Genomic DNA, 14198 nt, shown 5'->3' on the forward strand with positions numbered 1-14198 from the left:
CCCCCCCAAACAAACAAGGTTAACCATCCAGCTACAGGTGTACTCACTCTCTGCTGAGCGTGTCGGGGTCAAACCTCGGCGTGTTGCTCTGTGTCATGGCAGAGCCTGTGGATGAAGGCGCGTTTGCCGACTGTTTGCTGGCCTTGGCCTGAGCACCGGCGGCCTTGGGAGTGTCCTTGCCCTTGCCTTTGCCCTTGCCGGCAGTAGCCTGAGGGTCACAGGTCAAACGAATGCTTCCATCAACAAACATGATCAAACTAAGGAGGCTGGTAAATTCACACACTAGGATGGTAAAGAGAAGCACATCGACATGACAAATACCATATAGTGCTGGGAAAAAGTAAGGTAGACTGACGGGAAAAAACAGAAAAAAACCCAGAGTAAAAGAAAAGAGGTACAATAGTTGGGCTTGTTAGAGGCATTCTCCAATATTCTGCTTTCTTACCATAGTCATCATTATCATATTAATGATATTATTACTATTATCATATGTTCCCATTGGCAAAAAACCCATGACCACCAAGCTATTTCCATAAAGTTCCTTCAAGAATGATTGAGACTTCTGGAATTGTTAGTATTTATTTTCTGAACCAGAATGTAAATAAGTTGTATAATATGCGGCAACATTCATTGAAAAAACATTGCGCAATCTCAAATTTCAGAGTAACAGAAATGAAAACATAAAAACAGTTGAAAGGATTTAAAATGTTTTCTCATCTGCAATTCTTAAATAAAACATAAAACACCAACATAACAATTAGCCTTTATCTTCGGTGGTTTTAACGGTAGAGAAGCACAAAAACTGTTTATGCACAAAAACTGTTTATTAAATCTGGATCTAAATTGTTTAAAATTTGGGAATCATTTAAACAAATTTTGAAGCTCAACAAGGTCGGGAGGAAAAATGAAAGGTGAAGAAAAGCAAAGTCAATGGAAGTGGGTCATTGACAGGGATCTCATACACAAAACAAGCACAAAGTGAAACAACAAATCATATATAAATCCGTTAGCAATCAGTGAAATGATGAACTAGAAAAAAAGGTAGAATTTGGCAGAAAAATGCAAATCTGTTCCCAAACCAGGAAAAGCCCAACAATAGAACATCCCTCACATCCTCATCCTCATCCTCCTCTCCCCCCTCCCGAAAGTCCTCTTGGTCAAGGCCATCCTCCTGTCCAGTAACAAGATCTCCCTGGGAGGCTGGCACAGACTCAGGAAGAGTTTCCGTGCCGTCAACATTGGAACCGCCATCTTTGTCCTCCGTCGTTTCTTCTTTATTGTAGTTCGCATCAACAGCGCCTGGTTCTTCTTGCAGGCAAATCTCAAAGAAGCTTGTGCGACCACTTCTGCAGGATGCACTTTTCCACCCAGACTTTGCCAAACTCCCAGAATTCCTGCTCCTTCCAGAAAAATCATTTTTGTTCACACCACAAGGGAAATGTCTCCTCTCTTCTGCTTCTTCTCCTTCATTGCTGGCTTTGGAACGTCTTGTCTTCCCATTGGGGTGTGAGTTTCTACGTTTGTTTATTTTCTTCCTCATGTATGCTCGGTACCTCCCATGTCGCTCTTTCTCCATCTCACATGGTTCACAATATTGGATTTCCACAGCGGGCGTGACTTCACAGGACCTCAGTGCACGGCTGCTCACACCACACAAAGTTGTACTCACACCAAGACCATTGTTGGAAGCCTTTCTTGCCACAGATTTCTTCTCACTGCCTGAGAATCTTTTACGATCTTCAACATTTTCTTTCTTTTCGTCTGCATGAAGCCCATGCCCCCACTGAGTGCTCCTCTTTCCTTTCACAGAGTTCATATTTTTATCAGCACCACAATCATATCCACCATCGTCTTCGTTCTCTTCATCACTTTCATCATTTCCCCACACGTTATTCCTGCTTTTATTTCCTTTCTTTGATTTCTTCTTTGCCTGGGCTTCCGCCAGCTCTCTCTGTTGTTTACAACAAAAATAATTTTTTAACCAAGCTCCACAAAGCACAAAATAGACAAGAAAAGACAAGATAAGATACACTTCATTATTTCTTCTTAGTTGGAAGAAACTGACAATGTGCTTTCACCAGCTTCTGTGATACAAAATGTAAATAAATAACCAAGGGTATCCCTGAGACGCAGGGTTGTAGCCTCTCTCCTAAATTATCCAGAAGGGCTAGAACTCAAAAGGCTGCTGGATCGGAAAAGTGAAAAGTTAAAGTAAAGTAAATGATCTAACTTGTTTCAATGGGGGTGTAAAACACCTACATTAAAGAAATTAAACAAAAAATTATGTCTTCTTCAGCTAGCGAAATACACAGTGAAATAGAAAGCAAAAGATCTTGTTCAGTATCTTGGTGTTTTAGCACCCACGAAATGGCAGCTTCAACTCAATGTCTCCATGGAAGCAGAGAATATTTCTTAGTGTTCCGAGGTGTGCTGGGGTAATAGTAGTTGTAAAACACAAAGTTCAGAGAGCTTGCTGTAGAGCATTGATATAAATGTTATTATCATTATCATAATCGTTAAAATGATGATGATGATGATTTGTTGTTGTTGTTGTTGTTGTGGTTGTTGTCATTGTTATTTGTATCACCATCATTATTATTATTTCTATCACCATCATTATTATTAGTATTAGTATGAGTATAGGTATTACTACTATAATCATCATCATTATCATTGTTATTTCTATTATTAGTAGGCCTATTAGTAGAAGAATTCTAATAACCAATCACAAGAAGCTACCTCTTTGTTCTCCTTCTCCATCTTCTCCCTGAGTGCCGCCTCTTCCCTCTCCTTCTCCTCCCTGGCCGCCTCCAGTTTGGTGTGGATGCGTAATGCTTCTTGTCTCACGTCGTAGTCGCTCAGTGTCGGGGAAAAGCGCACCTGGATCCGACATTTCTGGGGGGGGGATGATTGTTCATTGGTAATTTATTCAGAACTGAGGTCTATGGTGTAGTGATTAGGCACTTTGCTGTCAGGCACAGGATACCTGATTCTTGAGTGAGTAGAATTTTCATTGAGCGCCTCAATTTTTCTGCTGGGAAGTGGTATTCCTCACATCCCAGGTTGGCCCTGACTGGCTGGCAGGGTAAAAATTTACCCCCTAAATGAGCTAAATTGTGTTAATGTTGTGTAAAAATGCCTACACACAAAAAAAAATTCTGTAACCTGTCTGTGAAATTATACAGGTTTAATGCTCCTTGCAACACTGTCAAAATATCTAAGAGGCTGGACCCTCAAATTCAATGTGTATTTCCAATAAGACCGAGCCCTTGTGAAAAATAAGTCTGTCAGCTTAAGTTACCTGTGTTGGACACTTGGATCGACATAAAGGCAAAATAAAAAATGTTGTATTTTCATTTCTTTTGACCATTTTTTTCTCAACTGGGATGCTAAAGAATTTTTAAAAATAGGAAAACACAAAATAATGCAGTCCTTATAAAGAGTCAACCCTGCTTTACATTATGATAAAAAAACACAAAACAACAGGGTTAAGAAAGTTTCAGAGATGGTGTGGTCAATATGAACATTGAAATGAGGAAGTGAGTTACCTCCCCTGGCATGACAGTGCCCACTCTGGGAGAGACCGTGAAGGGAACGTCGTTGGGGACCATAAACTCAAACGACGTCGGGCCCACAGGACAGATTTCTCCTGTAAAATACAAGTACAGAGTGCCACTATACTGTAAAATACAAGTACACAGTGCCACTATACTGTAAAATGCAAGTACACAGTGTCACTATACTGTAAAATACATGTACACAGTGTCACTATACAGTAAAATACATGTGCACAGTGTCACTATACTGTAAAATACGTGTACACAGTGTCCTGTGGACTCATGGCCATACACTTGAAAGCATCACCATTCAATATCACTGTTATCCAAGCATATGCACCACAGGTGCACAGAGTCACTATATTGTTAAATACATACACACTCTAGTGTAAAAGAAACACACTGACACTCCACTGTAAAATACACATTGACACCCAACTGTGTGGGAGGGAGGTGGTACGGAAAGGGGAGACAGGGAGTGGGGGAGTGGGAAAGCGAAAGGGGGAGAAGGGGAGTGGGAAAGGGAGATGGGGAAGGGGCGATGAGTGAGGTGGAAAGACAACCCCTACAGAAGAGACTCACACATACACACACACACACTCGCACACATACACACACACACACACACACACACACACACACACACTCACACACACACACACATGCACACACACAGACCTTTCCCAATGCGCGGCACGGGGTGAGTGAACTCATTGCTGCTGGTGTGACTGTTGACCACATGGAAGGCCACGCTGCTGACGTCATAGAGGGGGGTAGCTGCGAAGTGGATCACCTGGTGGGACAGTTCCAGGGGGGTCAACACTCCCACTCCACACACCTGGATCTTGAAGTCTCTGTGAACATGAGGGGATGCAGATGATGAGATCTACAAAAAAAGGGAGGGTAAATTTTTGACGATCCTTTGTTTTAAAAAAATGAATAATTTTTTATCTTTGACACTATAGGCCTACCTAATTCATGACAAGATACCATGGTACCGGCTGTATCATGTCAAGAAGCAGATCATATCAACATGAACACCGCAAAACAAGCAAAAGGAGCAGAATAAATCAGAGCACCCAGCAATCACCCGTTTTCCCACACACTCTCACATACCTGTTGATCAGAGAGCGACAAACAAGCTCTAGCTTGTAGTCACGGGTTTTTCGCGGGCTAAAAATAACATCCAGCTCTAAGGTCTCCAAAGGAAGAAGAGTTCCAAAACCATCATTGGGCTGCACTTCAATGTACTGGTTTGGGGGTGGGTGTGGGAGGAGGATGGGGGGGGGGGGGGGGAGGGGGAGGAAACAATAAACATTTTCAGATATTCAGAAAATAAATTTTTGTCCAAAAATAGACAAAACATTTTTCTATAGATACGGTAAGTAATGCACATTTTGTATTTCTACTTTCTGTGATGTCATGGTTACAATTTTTTACGGTATTCGTAGAGTTCTATTCAAGAGAGGCAAAGTTTTTATCAAGTGGTTCCCTTCCGAAAGAGGTATAACAAACTATTTGTAGCTTCCTTTGATGATGGGAAATTATAGCTAAATATGTAACAGACCCCCCTCCCCCCCCCACTCCATTCTGACTGACCAAAATTTGATTTCGTCCAACCAAGGAAAAAAATTCCACAGACAACCCCCAAAAAAATAATCCTAACCTCTGGCAAACCAACAAAACCAAACTGCTGTGGTAAGATGGACAAGTTGGTCAGTTTGATGGTCTTCTTGACCGATTCGTGGATGGTGCAGTGGCCAAAGTCGATGTCCGAGACGTCAAACTCCAGATCTGATGTGGTCAGTACGGCCTGCACTGTGAAGTTTACCGGCGTCGTCTGGGGAAAGGGAGAAGACTTATGAGTTAAGTATAGTTTTAACCCCTCAATTCCTCACATGTCATGAAAATCACAATTTTGTTTTCTTTTTAAATGTAGGCACTTTTACATCCCCATGTAAAAAGCAAAATAGACCAACAAAAACAGCCACAGGAAAGAAAGACGTAGGACCTACCAGTTGCATTCTCCAACCACTATTGCCCAATTCTGTAACCCAGTTTGAAACAGGAAATCAAAAGATGAGGTTACTATGCTATAACATAAAGTGTAGTCTTGTCAATTTTTGCAGCCATGAACAAGGAAAAATTGAGGCAGAGAGCAATAAGGGAAGACCGCCTTCATTATATTTCAAAAATGTAAAATCTGATAGTGGTCTTCAACCTCATGAAAGACGGAGGCCTGTTTTAACAAGCAGAGGGGCACCAACAGGCAAACTTGACCTTGGTGACAGGCGTCAGTTGGCAAGTGACAGATGACAGGTGACCTACAGTGGACATACCTGATCAGCGACTCTGATGGTCATTGGAGCTTCAAGAACTCCCGTCTCTTTGTCAAAGTACTTGGCTGCTTCTTCAAACAGACTCTTTCTGAAAAAGTAAAGGAAAACATAACACATCATCACAGACATTACATAATGGCCAAGTCATCTTTTCACCAAACTTCTCGTTATTGGAGTGGTAAAAATGCCTGTTACTTGTTTTGTATTCATAATAATTATAGCATGGTTTTATTTTGTGTACTAAAATCCAATTATTGAGACAGTTTCAATTTTTCTCCAGTCGTAAAAAACTCACTTTAGTAAGTTCTGTGTTTGTTATTGTTATTTCATTTTTGGTTCTCTCAAAACAAAACAAAAATGACTTCAGTGTTTATTTTATGCATATAGATTAATCAGGAACAGAGTTATGGAGACATTTGTTTTGTGAAGCTGAAAAGTTGGAAGACAAAATTGACTGTGGGCAAATAGGGAACAGTCTTCCATATAAGAAAAGTACAAGATCTGACCAAAGCAGACAAACCTGGGCAGGAACTTGAGCTGAGCAGAGAACTGAGACTGTGCCTGGATGTAGCCTGTGCGAGGCAGAAGTTCCAGATGGTTCCGCAGCTCTTTACACACTTCAAACTTGAGACGCAACGCGGTGGTCGCTCTGAGACAGAGGACAAAAACAAGGCGTGAAAACTACAGGCACAATTGTTCAAGACGACCATTCATTGTTGAGGAGAGAAGTGGTTGTCTTGGATAGGTAAACATCTTGGACAGTGTAACTATGATTTTTAAAACAAATGCAAGTGGGGAAGTGGGAAGTGGTCGTTTGTACAGGTGACTGTCTAGGACATGTGACTCAGTTAAAGCAGGATTGACCATACTTACTTCTGAATAGTAGAAGAAACATATGATACATTTACTTGTAGGGGGCTATTGCAAATGTTTTTACACCCCCACAGAGACCCCCCCCCCCAGGCAGCGCTACTGACTGAAGTGTCTTTAGGCCATTCCCAAAAGGAGGGTTATTAGCATTTTCTTACTCGCAGTAGAATTGTAAATGGGCTGCTTTATCAATGTCATACTCATACAGTGCCAGAACAACATAGGGGGAACTGCTACTTTTTCTTTCCTCATTCCTACGACCGTCATTTTTCCTCTACTTTTTTTGTATGTTTATCACTCTCTTGAGAACTGATATTTCTGGGGTGTCTTGATAGTTGAAGCAGACTTCGTGCTGTTGAGGCTAGAGATGAGCAGAGTAAGCCTGATTCCCCATTTGGACTTCTCTGTTGACATCCACCCCTTGGCGCTCATATAACCTTATGCAGTTGCAAGCTCGGTAACACCTTACTAAAACAAGCCACAGACACAATCTACATCATTAACGAGATGGTAAAGATATCTGTCTTTTAACTCATTCATGGCAACGAGCCGACTGATTAGCTCAACATCTTCCTCGTCACATCTACCCAACCATATGCATCTATAAACACTCAAGCTATCCCAGTCCAGCTTTTCGGAAATAGTATCCATGTTTAGATTTGAAAATATTCATTTTTTTTTCAAAATTCCACACCTTATTTCCTTTCATTTGATATTCAGTATGTTATACTTTGCTAAACAAATCAGTAAGTCAGCGGACAAAATTAAACGCATGAAGTAAATAGGTGTACGCTGGTAGAAGAAATAAGTTCAGGAGGATGAAGAAATTATTACCTAGTAAGCACGTTTAAGGGTTGGGGGAGGGGAGGGGGGTGTATTTTTATGGTTTAAAGCCCCAATTACACCTAATACACCATTAAGGCAGCAGTACAAAATGGTGTAGTCACTGACCTGTTGTTGACGATAATGGTGTCCTGGTACAGACGGTCAAACATACAGATCTTCAGGTCCACCGTCTGTCGCTCGACCCACACGGGAACGTCAATGGCATTAGCCAGAGCATGGATGGACAGCTGAAAAACGTTGGAATTGCTGCTTAGCAAGAGCATGAATGGACAACTGAAAAACACTGGACTTATTATAAATTAGTTTGCTGCCATAAGAATAGAGTTCATATTTTTTCAATCTTTCTTGAAAGACTGGAAAGAACTTTGATTTTTTATTAATTTATTAAAATAAGACAACTAAGATGATGTACAAACAACAACGCTGCCATGACAGACAGTCTGAGTTTGGGGAAAGAGAAGTTCATTGACACAATAACAGTCAAATAGTGCAAGTTTGAAGAAAGACAGTGGACAGAAAGAACAGAGAGAATGAAAAGAAGCAGGACCTACCAATAGCACCCTCCAAGTGTCTCCCATGACATGACAGACAGACAGCAAAAACAACATGATGGACTGACAACAAAGATGGCATGATAGACAGACAGCAAAGATGACAAACAGACAGACAGACAGCAATAACAACATGATAGCCTGACTGCAAAGATGACATGACAGACAGACAGACAGCAAAGATGACATGACAGACAGACAACAGTGATTACAACATGACAGACAGACAGACAACAGTAATGACAGTTCTACACACAGACAGACAGCAATGACGGGCACCCTCACCGGTTCACTCAGGGGGTCAGTGAAGGTCACCAGAAACTCCGAATCCACTTTCCCAGGGATTGTCGGCTGCCAGATAATCTCCAGTCTGAGAGAAGAGAAAGGTCCAATCTCCCCGGTGATGAGTGGACCAACCCGCATCCCGTCAAGTGACCCGTAGTCGTCCATCTCGCTGACCGCTAGATCCGGGGAAGTTGCTGGAGAGAATAGTTACAAAAGTGTGCACCCATTAATTCCTCTGATGTGATATATATTATAAGGACAGTTTTATTGACTGCTAGACCCAGGAAAATCGCTGGAGAGAAAATATGAAGCAACAGAAGAAAAACTGTTTGACAATTCAATCTACATTATGTAGGCCTACCTTTTCTTTCTTTTTTTCCACTTTTAAGAATTTGAACTTTTGAACTTTAACAAAATATCTCTTGAACACATGCAACTAATACCACAGATGAAGAAACTGCAATAGGCCTATACAAATTTGCAAAGTTTTGGGCTTTCATCTGAACATTCTGGCCAATAATATCTGTGAGTTTGTGACTATCCAACAATAACTTTGGAACGAAGGCAGCCAGACTGATTTTGTATTCACTCACTTGTAGGGTTTAAACAGATCTTTAATGTGATTCCCACAGTTTACATCACAACAGAAATCAGAATGCAGTCTTCACCGAAGTCAAAGAAAAAATCAGTAGCCGTCTGCCCAACTCACCTTCGTCCGACTCTCTCTCCTGTTTCTGCTCACTGCCCTCGGGCGCCGAGTCAGCCGCATTTTCCTCGCCGGCCTCGGCGTCTTCCGGCACAGGTTCTGGCGGTACGCTTACCTCCCCTGCCTCCGGGATTTTGTCCAGGGCTGAGACAAATACAGACACGGTTTTGGAAAGGCACAATTTGGTGTTGTATGCTGTGGTTTGAACACATTTAGAATGGCACAGTGCTCTTTCACTTTGATATGCTGAGGTATGACATAGTATGGTATAGTATGACATGATTTAGTATGGTATGGTGAGGTGTTATAAAGGTTACTATGAAGTAGTACGGTACAGTATTGTACAATACAATTGTGAGGTACTGTACAGCACAGTATGGTATGGCATGGTGAGGTGCAATGTTATATGTGAGGCAGCGTGGTGAAATCAGGCGCTCGTCAAAATAATGATAGAGGAAGAAACTGGCCTTTTTCTGTCAGTTTGGCAATTCATTTTTACTGAATTTCTGTTTTTTTGGCTAAACACCATGGTTGTCCAATTAGGAATACGTTCTGTATGGATTTAACTTTAAAATGTTGATTGAAGGCACAAATAATGTAAGTTTTCAGTTTCCATGGACTATCCAGCTTTCGAAAACTTTGGCCGCTACTTTCTCGCTAATTTTACCTTTGAAACCAGGCGACCCCCACCTTCTTTAATCTCAAACATCTCGACTTTTTTTCAAGATCGATGGGTATTTTTTTTCACCGATAGCAAGACAACTGAACAAGCTTTAAGATGATACCAGCGCCTGATTCCACAGCGTCATGACACATATAGTGTGGTACGGTGTAGTATGCTATACTACAGTATGGTATGGCATGGCACAGTATGATATGGTTTTGACACCTCTTTCAAACATTTCAAAGTTTATATCTAAGAGGCTGGATTTCCAAATCTAGCATCAATCTTCAAATTGAAAAAAACAAACTAAATTCACCTCCTCTGACATATTAACCCTCTCAAATCCCCCCCCCCCCCACACACACATACACACCCCTGAGCCTACAGGACCTATGCATCTTAGCTCCCATGTGTCCACTGCTGTCGGCATCCCTGACCGTTTATGACGCCACAGCATCAGAACAAAGAGAGAGAGAAAGACTACTAGACATTTATCCCCATATCCCACACAGAGATAAAAAGTAGTCACAGCCCAGCGTGCACTCAGGTGTACCGGGCTAAACAAACAACAAACCTTCTTCCGACTTTTTCCTGCAGTCCACAGCCAGGTTACTTCCTGCCTGTTTGGGTTTCTCCGGCACGGCCATGGAGTCCTCCGGGCTCACCGTGCGCATCGAGTCTGTGGTCTGTTGACCGGACAGTTTGTTATATCTTTGTGATGTCATTGTATGTGTGGTTTGTGGACAGTCTGGTATGTTTGTGACGTCATTGCATGTGTGGTCTGTGCACGGAACAGTTTGTTATCTTTGAGATGTTATTGTATGTGTTGTCTGTGGATGGGACAGTTCGTTATGTTTGTGATGTTATTGTAGGTGTGGTCTGTGGACAGTTTGTTATCTTTGTGATGTTAGTGTATGTGGACGGGACAGTTTGTCACGTGAATGTAGATGTTTTACAGCCCAACTGAAACAGTTTAGATACCTGTCAGGGTTTGTAGTCTGAGGAGAGGACAGTTTGTCATGCACATCAGTAAATTTTTACACCCCTATTGACACAGTATTGTCAGGATTTGTGGTCTGCGGAAAAGTTCTGAAACAGTAAATGTTTTACACCCTCATTGACACACTTTAGACACCTGTCTGTGTTTGCGGTCTAAGGAAAGGACAATTAGTTTTGTAACTGTAAGTGTTTTATGCCCCAACTGATCAAAATTTCGATACCTGTCATGGTCAAGAGGCTGAATCTTTGTATGGATGTTCAGGCACATCCAACCAAACTCCTCTCGTGGTTCAATTAAGTTTACTTTATTTTACCTTATTTTATCTTGTCTTGTCTTTTTGTGTCGTGGCGTGTATTGTCTTGTCTCATTTTATCTTATCGTACCTATCTTGTCTTAAGCTTGACCAACAATTATAACATCTGCATCGAGGAAAGAAGAAACAAATTCAACTAATCCGAAAGGCAACATAAAAAATTTATAAAGATAAAGAAATTATAACCAAACAAAAAAGTCCCAATTGATCAAACTAGAATATTTTATAAGAATACCCGAAGACTGGTTATGGATTTCTGTTTGACATTTTCCTCAAGTCTGGCTCCCATTTCAACATTTTCCAAAGCCGAGTCATTTTCCGGCTCATTTTCTTGCCCATTTGCTGCTTGTCGCTGAACACTAGACCTTGCAGATTCCTTGAGAGAGGCTCTCTCAATTTCAGAGACCCGATTCTTGGTTTGACTTTCCTCCTGATGTTGGGTCAAGATTCGTTTTGAGTCATTAAAAAGGTTTTTATTTGAGTAAAGAAAAGTACACTGACACAATAACAGCAATTTAGTGTGGGAGAAAGTAAGACAAAATATAACAATTTAAAAAAAAAGGAAGGTTTGATTATCCCCCCCCCCCCCCCCCCCCCTGAAAACCTCACCTTCCAGCATGATGAAGATATCAAACTTTTCATTTCAATATTTATCTTAGTCTCTTTATATCTAGTTTACCTAATGTACATTTAAATTTACATGAGTATATTTCTTTTGACCTCTGTATACTTCCCTTAACCTCTGTATATTTCCTTTCACCTCAGTATATTTCCCTTCATCTTTGTATATTTCCCTTGACCTCTGTATATTACACTAGACCCCTGTATGTTTCTCACCATTCGTCCAAGTGAAGTGCCAGCCGTGGTCAAAGTCCTTTGTTTCATTCCGGTGACCTTGAAGAAGTCAAACTTGGTGCCCAAGGCCCCTCGGTTGGTGAGGGTGAAAGTCCTTTTCAAGGTCTCCCCAATGACGGTCGTGCCAAAGTCAACGGAGCCGGTATCCAAAGTGAGCTGAGAGCAAAAAGTAGTTCAGAACAACTTTAGTCATACCTATTGTTAGGAATATTTCATGATATCACCAGTGAATGAATGTCCCCAATTCAGTAGATTGCTCAAGAGTGGTGCCCTCCCATTACCCCCAAGAATGAACACATATAAATCTCTTTATTTTTAGTATGAGTCAAGAAAAGCACATCAACACAATAATGGCTACTTAGCACAACAAAATAAAACAAGATGGACAGACAGAAGCAACAGTGGGGATGAAAAGAAGTAGGACCAGCAAGCCACACCCTCAAATCACCCACACATGCACCACGTCTTTCATTTTGCAAAGCCAGACAACAAGACTAAAGGAAAGACAAGTGGATCTCATTGACAGATGGCAATATAGACCTAGAATTATCAAGATGAATGTGATGTTCCTGAAGTAGCCCAAAGGGGGAAGTATTGATTTTGGAACTTACTTTACAGTGTTATAAGAATAGAAATACTCCAGTCTCCACCAACTTTTTCCCTTTTTTTTTTCATTATCATGCTTACAATAATGAATATGAATATGAATATGATGATGATGGAGATGATGACGATGACGATGACAATGACGATGACAAAGGCATATTAAAGTAGACTGAATGATGGATTGGAGCACTATGACGATGATGACAACAACAATGAGGATGATACTGGTGACAATGTGATGATGATGGTATACTAAAGCAAGGAGACTAAAAAATAATGATGATAAGCACAAGATGCACTTACATCACACTTCTTTGTGCTGCACACCAGCGGGATGTTGAAGGGTCCTGTCTGTGTGAGGAAACTGACCTCTCCCTTCAGATCTTCGTTGATCTGAGGGGGAAAAAACAGTGGTAATAGTTATCTGTAAATGAAGATACGGATGGAAATAATACTAAATGATGATGATGATAGTAAAAGAAGATAATTGTAATAGTCATAAATGAAGATGATGATGGTAGTAATATATGAAGAAGACAGCAATAGCGGTAAATGAGGATGATAGCAATAATAACAATAACAAGGAGATGGTGATAACGATAAAAAATAAAATGGGTTGATAGTTGTAAAAATACGAATGTTGGTTATGATAATGATAAATAAAGATGACTGTAACAATAACAGATAATAATGAGGTACAAAAAAATTATACAATGATAATTTTTTAAAGTGTTGCTTTTTTCACAAATAAAATAGATTTCTATAGAAACCATTAATGGAATAGTTGCTTGTGCAACACTTCAGCTTTTCAAGTAATCATTAATGATGTGAAACTCTCAAAACAATGAAAGTTGAGAGAAGGATAAAGAAAAAAGTAACAACCCAACAATACATTTATATGAGAAGCCACTACAGCATTCTAAGACTAATCTGTTGCCTCCCCCCTCCCCCCCCCCACAAATTACACACACATTTAGAATTATAAGTGAAGAGGATGGTACAGTGTACTTGCTATAAATCAAGATGATAGGGGTAATAATAAATGAGGAAGGGACATCACTTCTATGACACAAAATACAGTTCAAGTGACATGTGAACTTACCATAGGTTTGAATGTGACGGTCATTTCACAGGTCAACCCCGCAGACATTTGACCAGGTGGGTCAAAACTGAAACAGGTAAAGATGGGTTTTTATTTTATTTTTCCTTATTAATTCCCCCTCCCCTCCTCCCCCCAAACCAGTGAGCTAAATAGTGAAGAAAGGAAAAAAACCCATTCAAACAAGAACATCACAGTCAGTATGAAACAGTAATAGATCTCAGATCAATGACTTACATCTGTAATCTTGGAATTTCTATCTGTTATAACAGTTATTTGTTACACTAAGTAGGCCCTATGCATGTAAAACACTATTGGACACTATCATACGCACATTTTTTTACTAATCAGATGGTGTCAATCTCATATAAATGGGCGAGGGGGAAAAAAAAAAGATGAACTATGTGAAAGAGAGACAGAGAAAGAGAAAGAGGAAAAGAGGCAGAGAAAAAGAGACTAAATAAGGGAGACTAACTACGAGAGACTGAGAGAGAGAGAGAGAGAGAG

The 14198-nt window shown here is 40.6% G+C and overlaps 1 protein-coding gene across 1 annotated transcript in view; it reads right to left on the bottom strand.

The window, feature by feature from the left end:
* LOC101858971 (cilia- and flagella-associated protein 74) overlaps positions 1 to 14198 on the bottom strand; it is a gene marked incomplete in the record, with an annotated part of 55408 nt that overhangs the window by 24898 nt on the left and 16312 nt on the right. The window contains 17 exon segments of the mRNA XM_035972514.1: positions 48 to 208; positions 1112 to 1951; positions 2740 to 2895; positions 3549 to 3649; positions 4236 to 4411; positions 4674 to 4807; positions 5224 to 5397; positions 5897 to 5984; positions 6417 to 6545; positions 7718 to 7839; positions 8449 to 8642; positions 9158 to 9298; positions 10393 to 10504; positions 11367 to 11561; positions 11969 to 12142; positions 12896 to 12985; positions 13695 to 13761. Coding sequence (XP_035828407.1) covers positions 48 to 208; positions 1112 to 1951; positions 2740 to 2895; positions 3549 to 3649; positions 4236 to 4411; positions 4674 to 4807; positions 5224 to 5397; positions 5897 to 5984; positions 6417 to 6545; positions 7718 to 7839; positions 8449 to 8642; positions 9158 to 9298; positions 10393 to 10504; positions 11367 to 11561; positions 11969 to 12142; positions 12896 to 12985; positions 13695 to 13761 — 3054 coding nt within the window.

This window comes from Aplysia californica, unplaced genomic scaffold, assembly GCF_000002075.1.
Source record: "Aplysia californica isolate F4 #8 unplaced genomic scaffold, AplCal3.0 scaffold00719, whole genome shotgun sequence".
Taxonomy (NCBI): Eukaryota; Metazoa; Mollusca; class Gastropoda; order Aplysiida; family Aplysiidae; genus Aplysia; species Aplysia californica.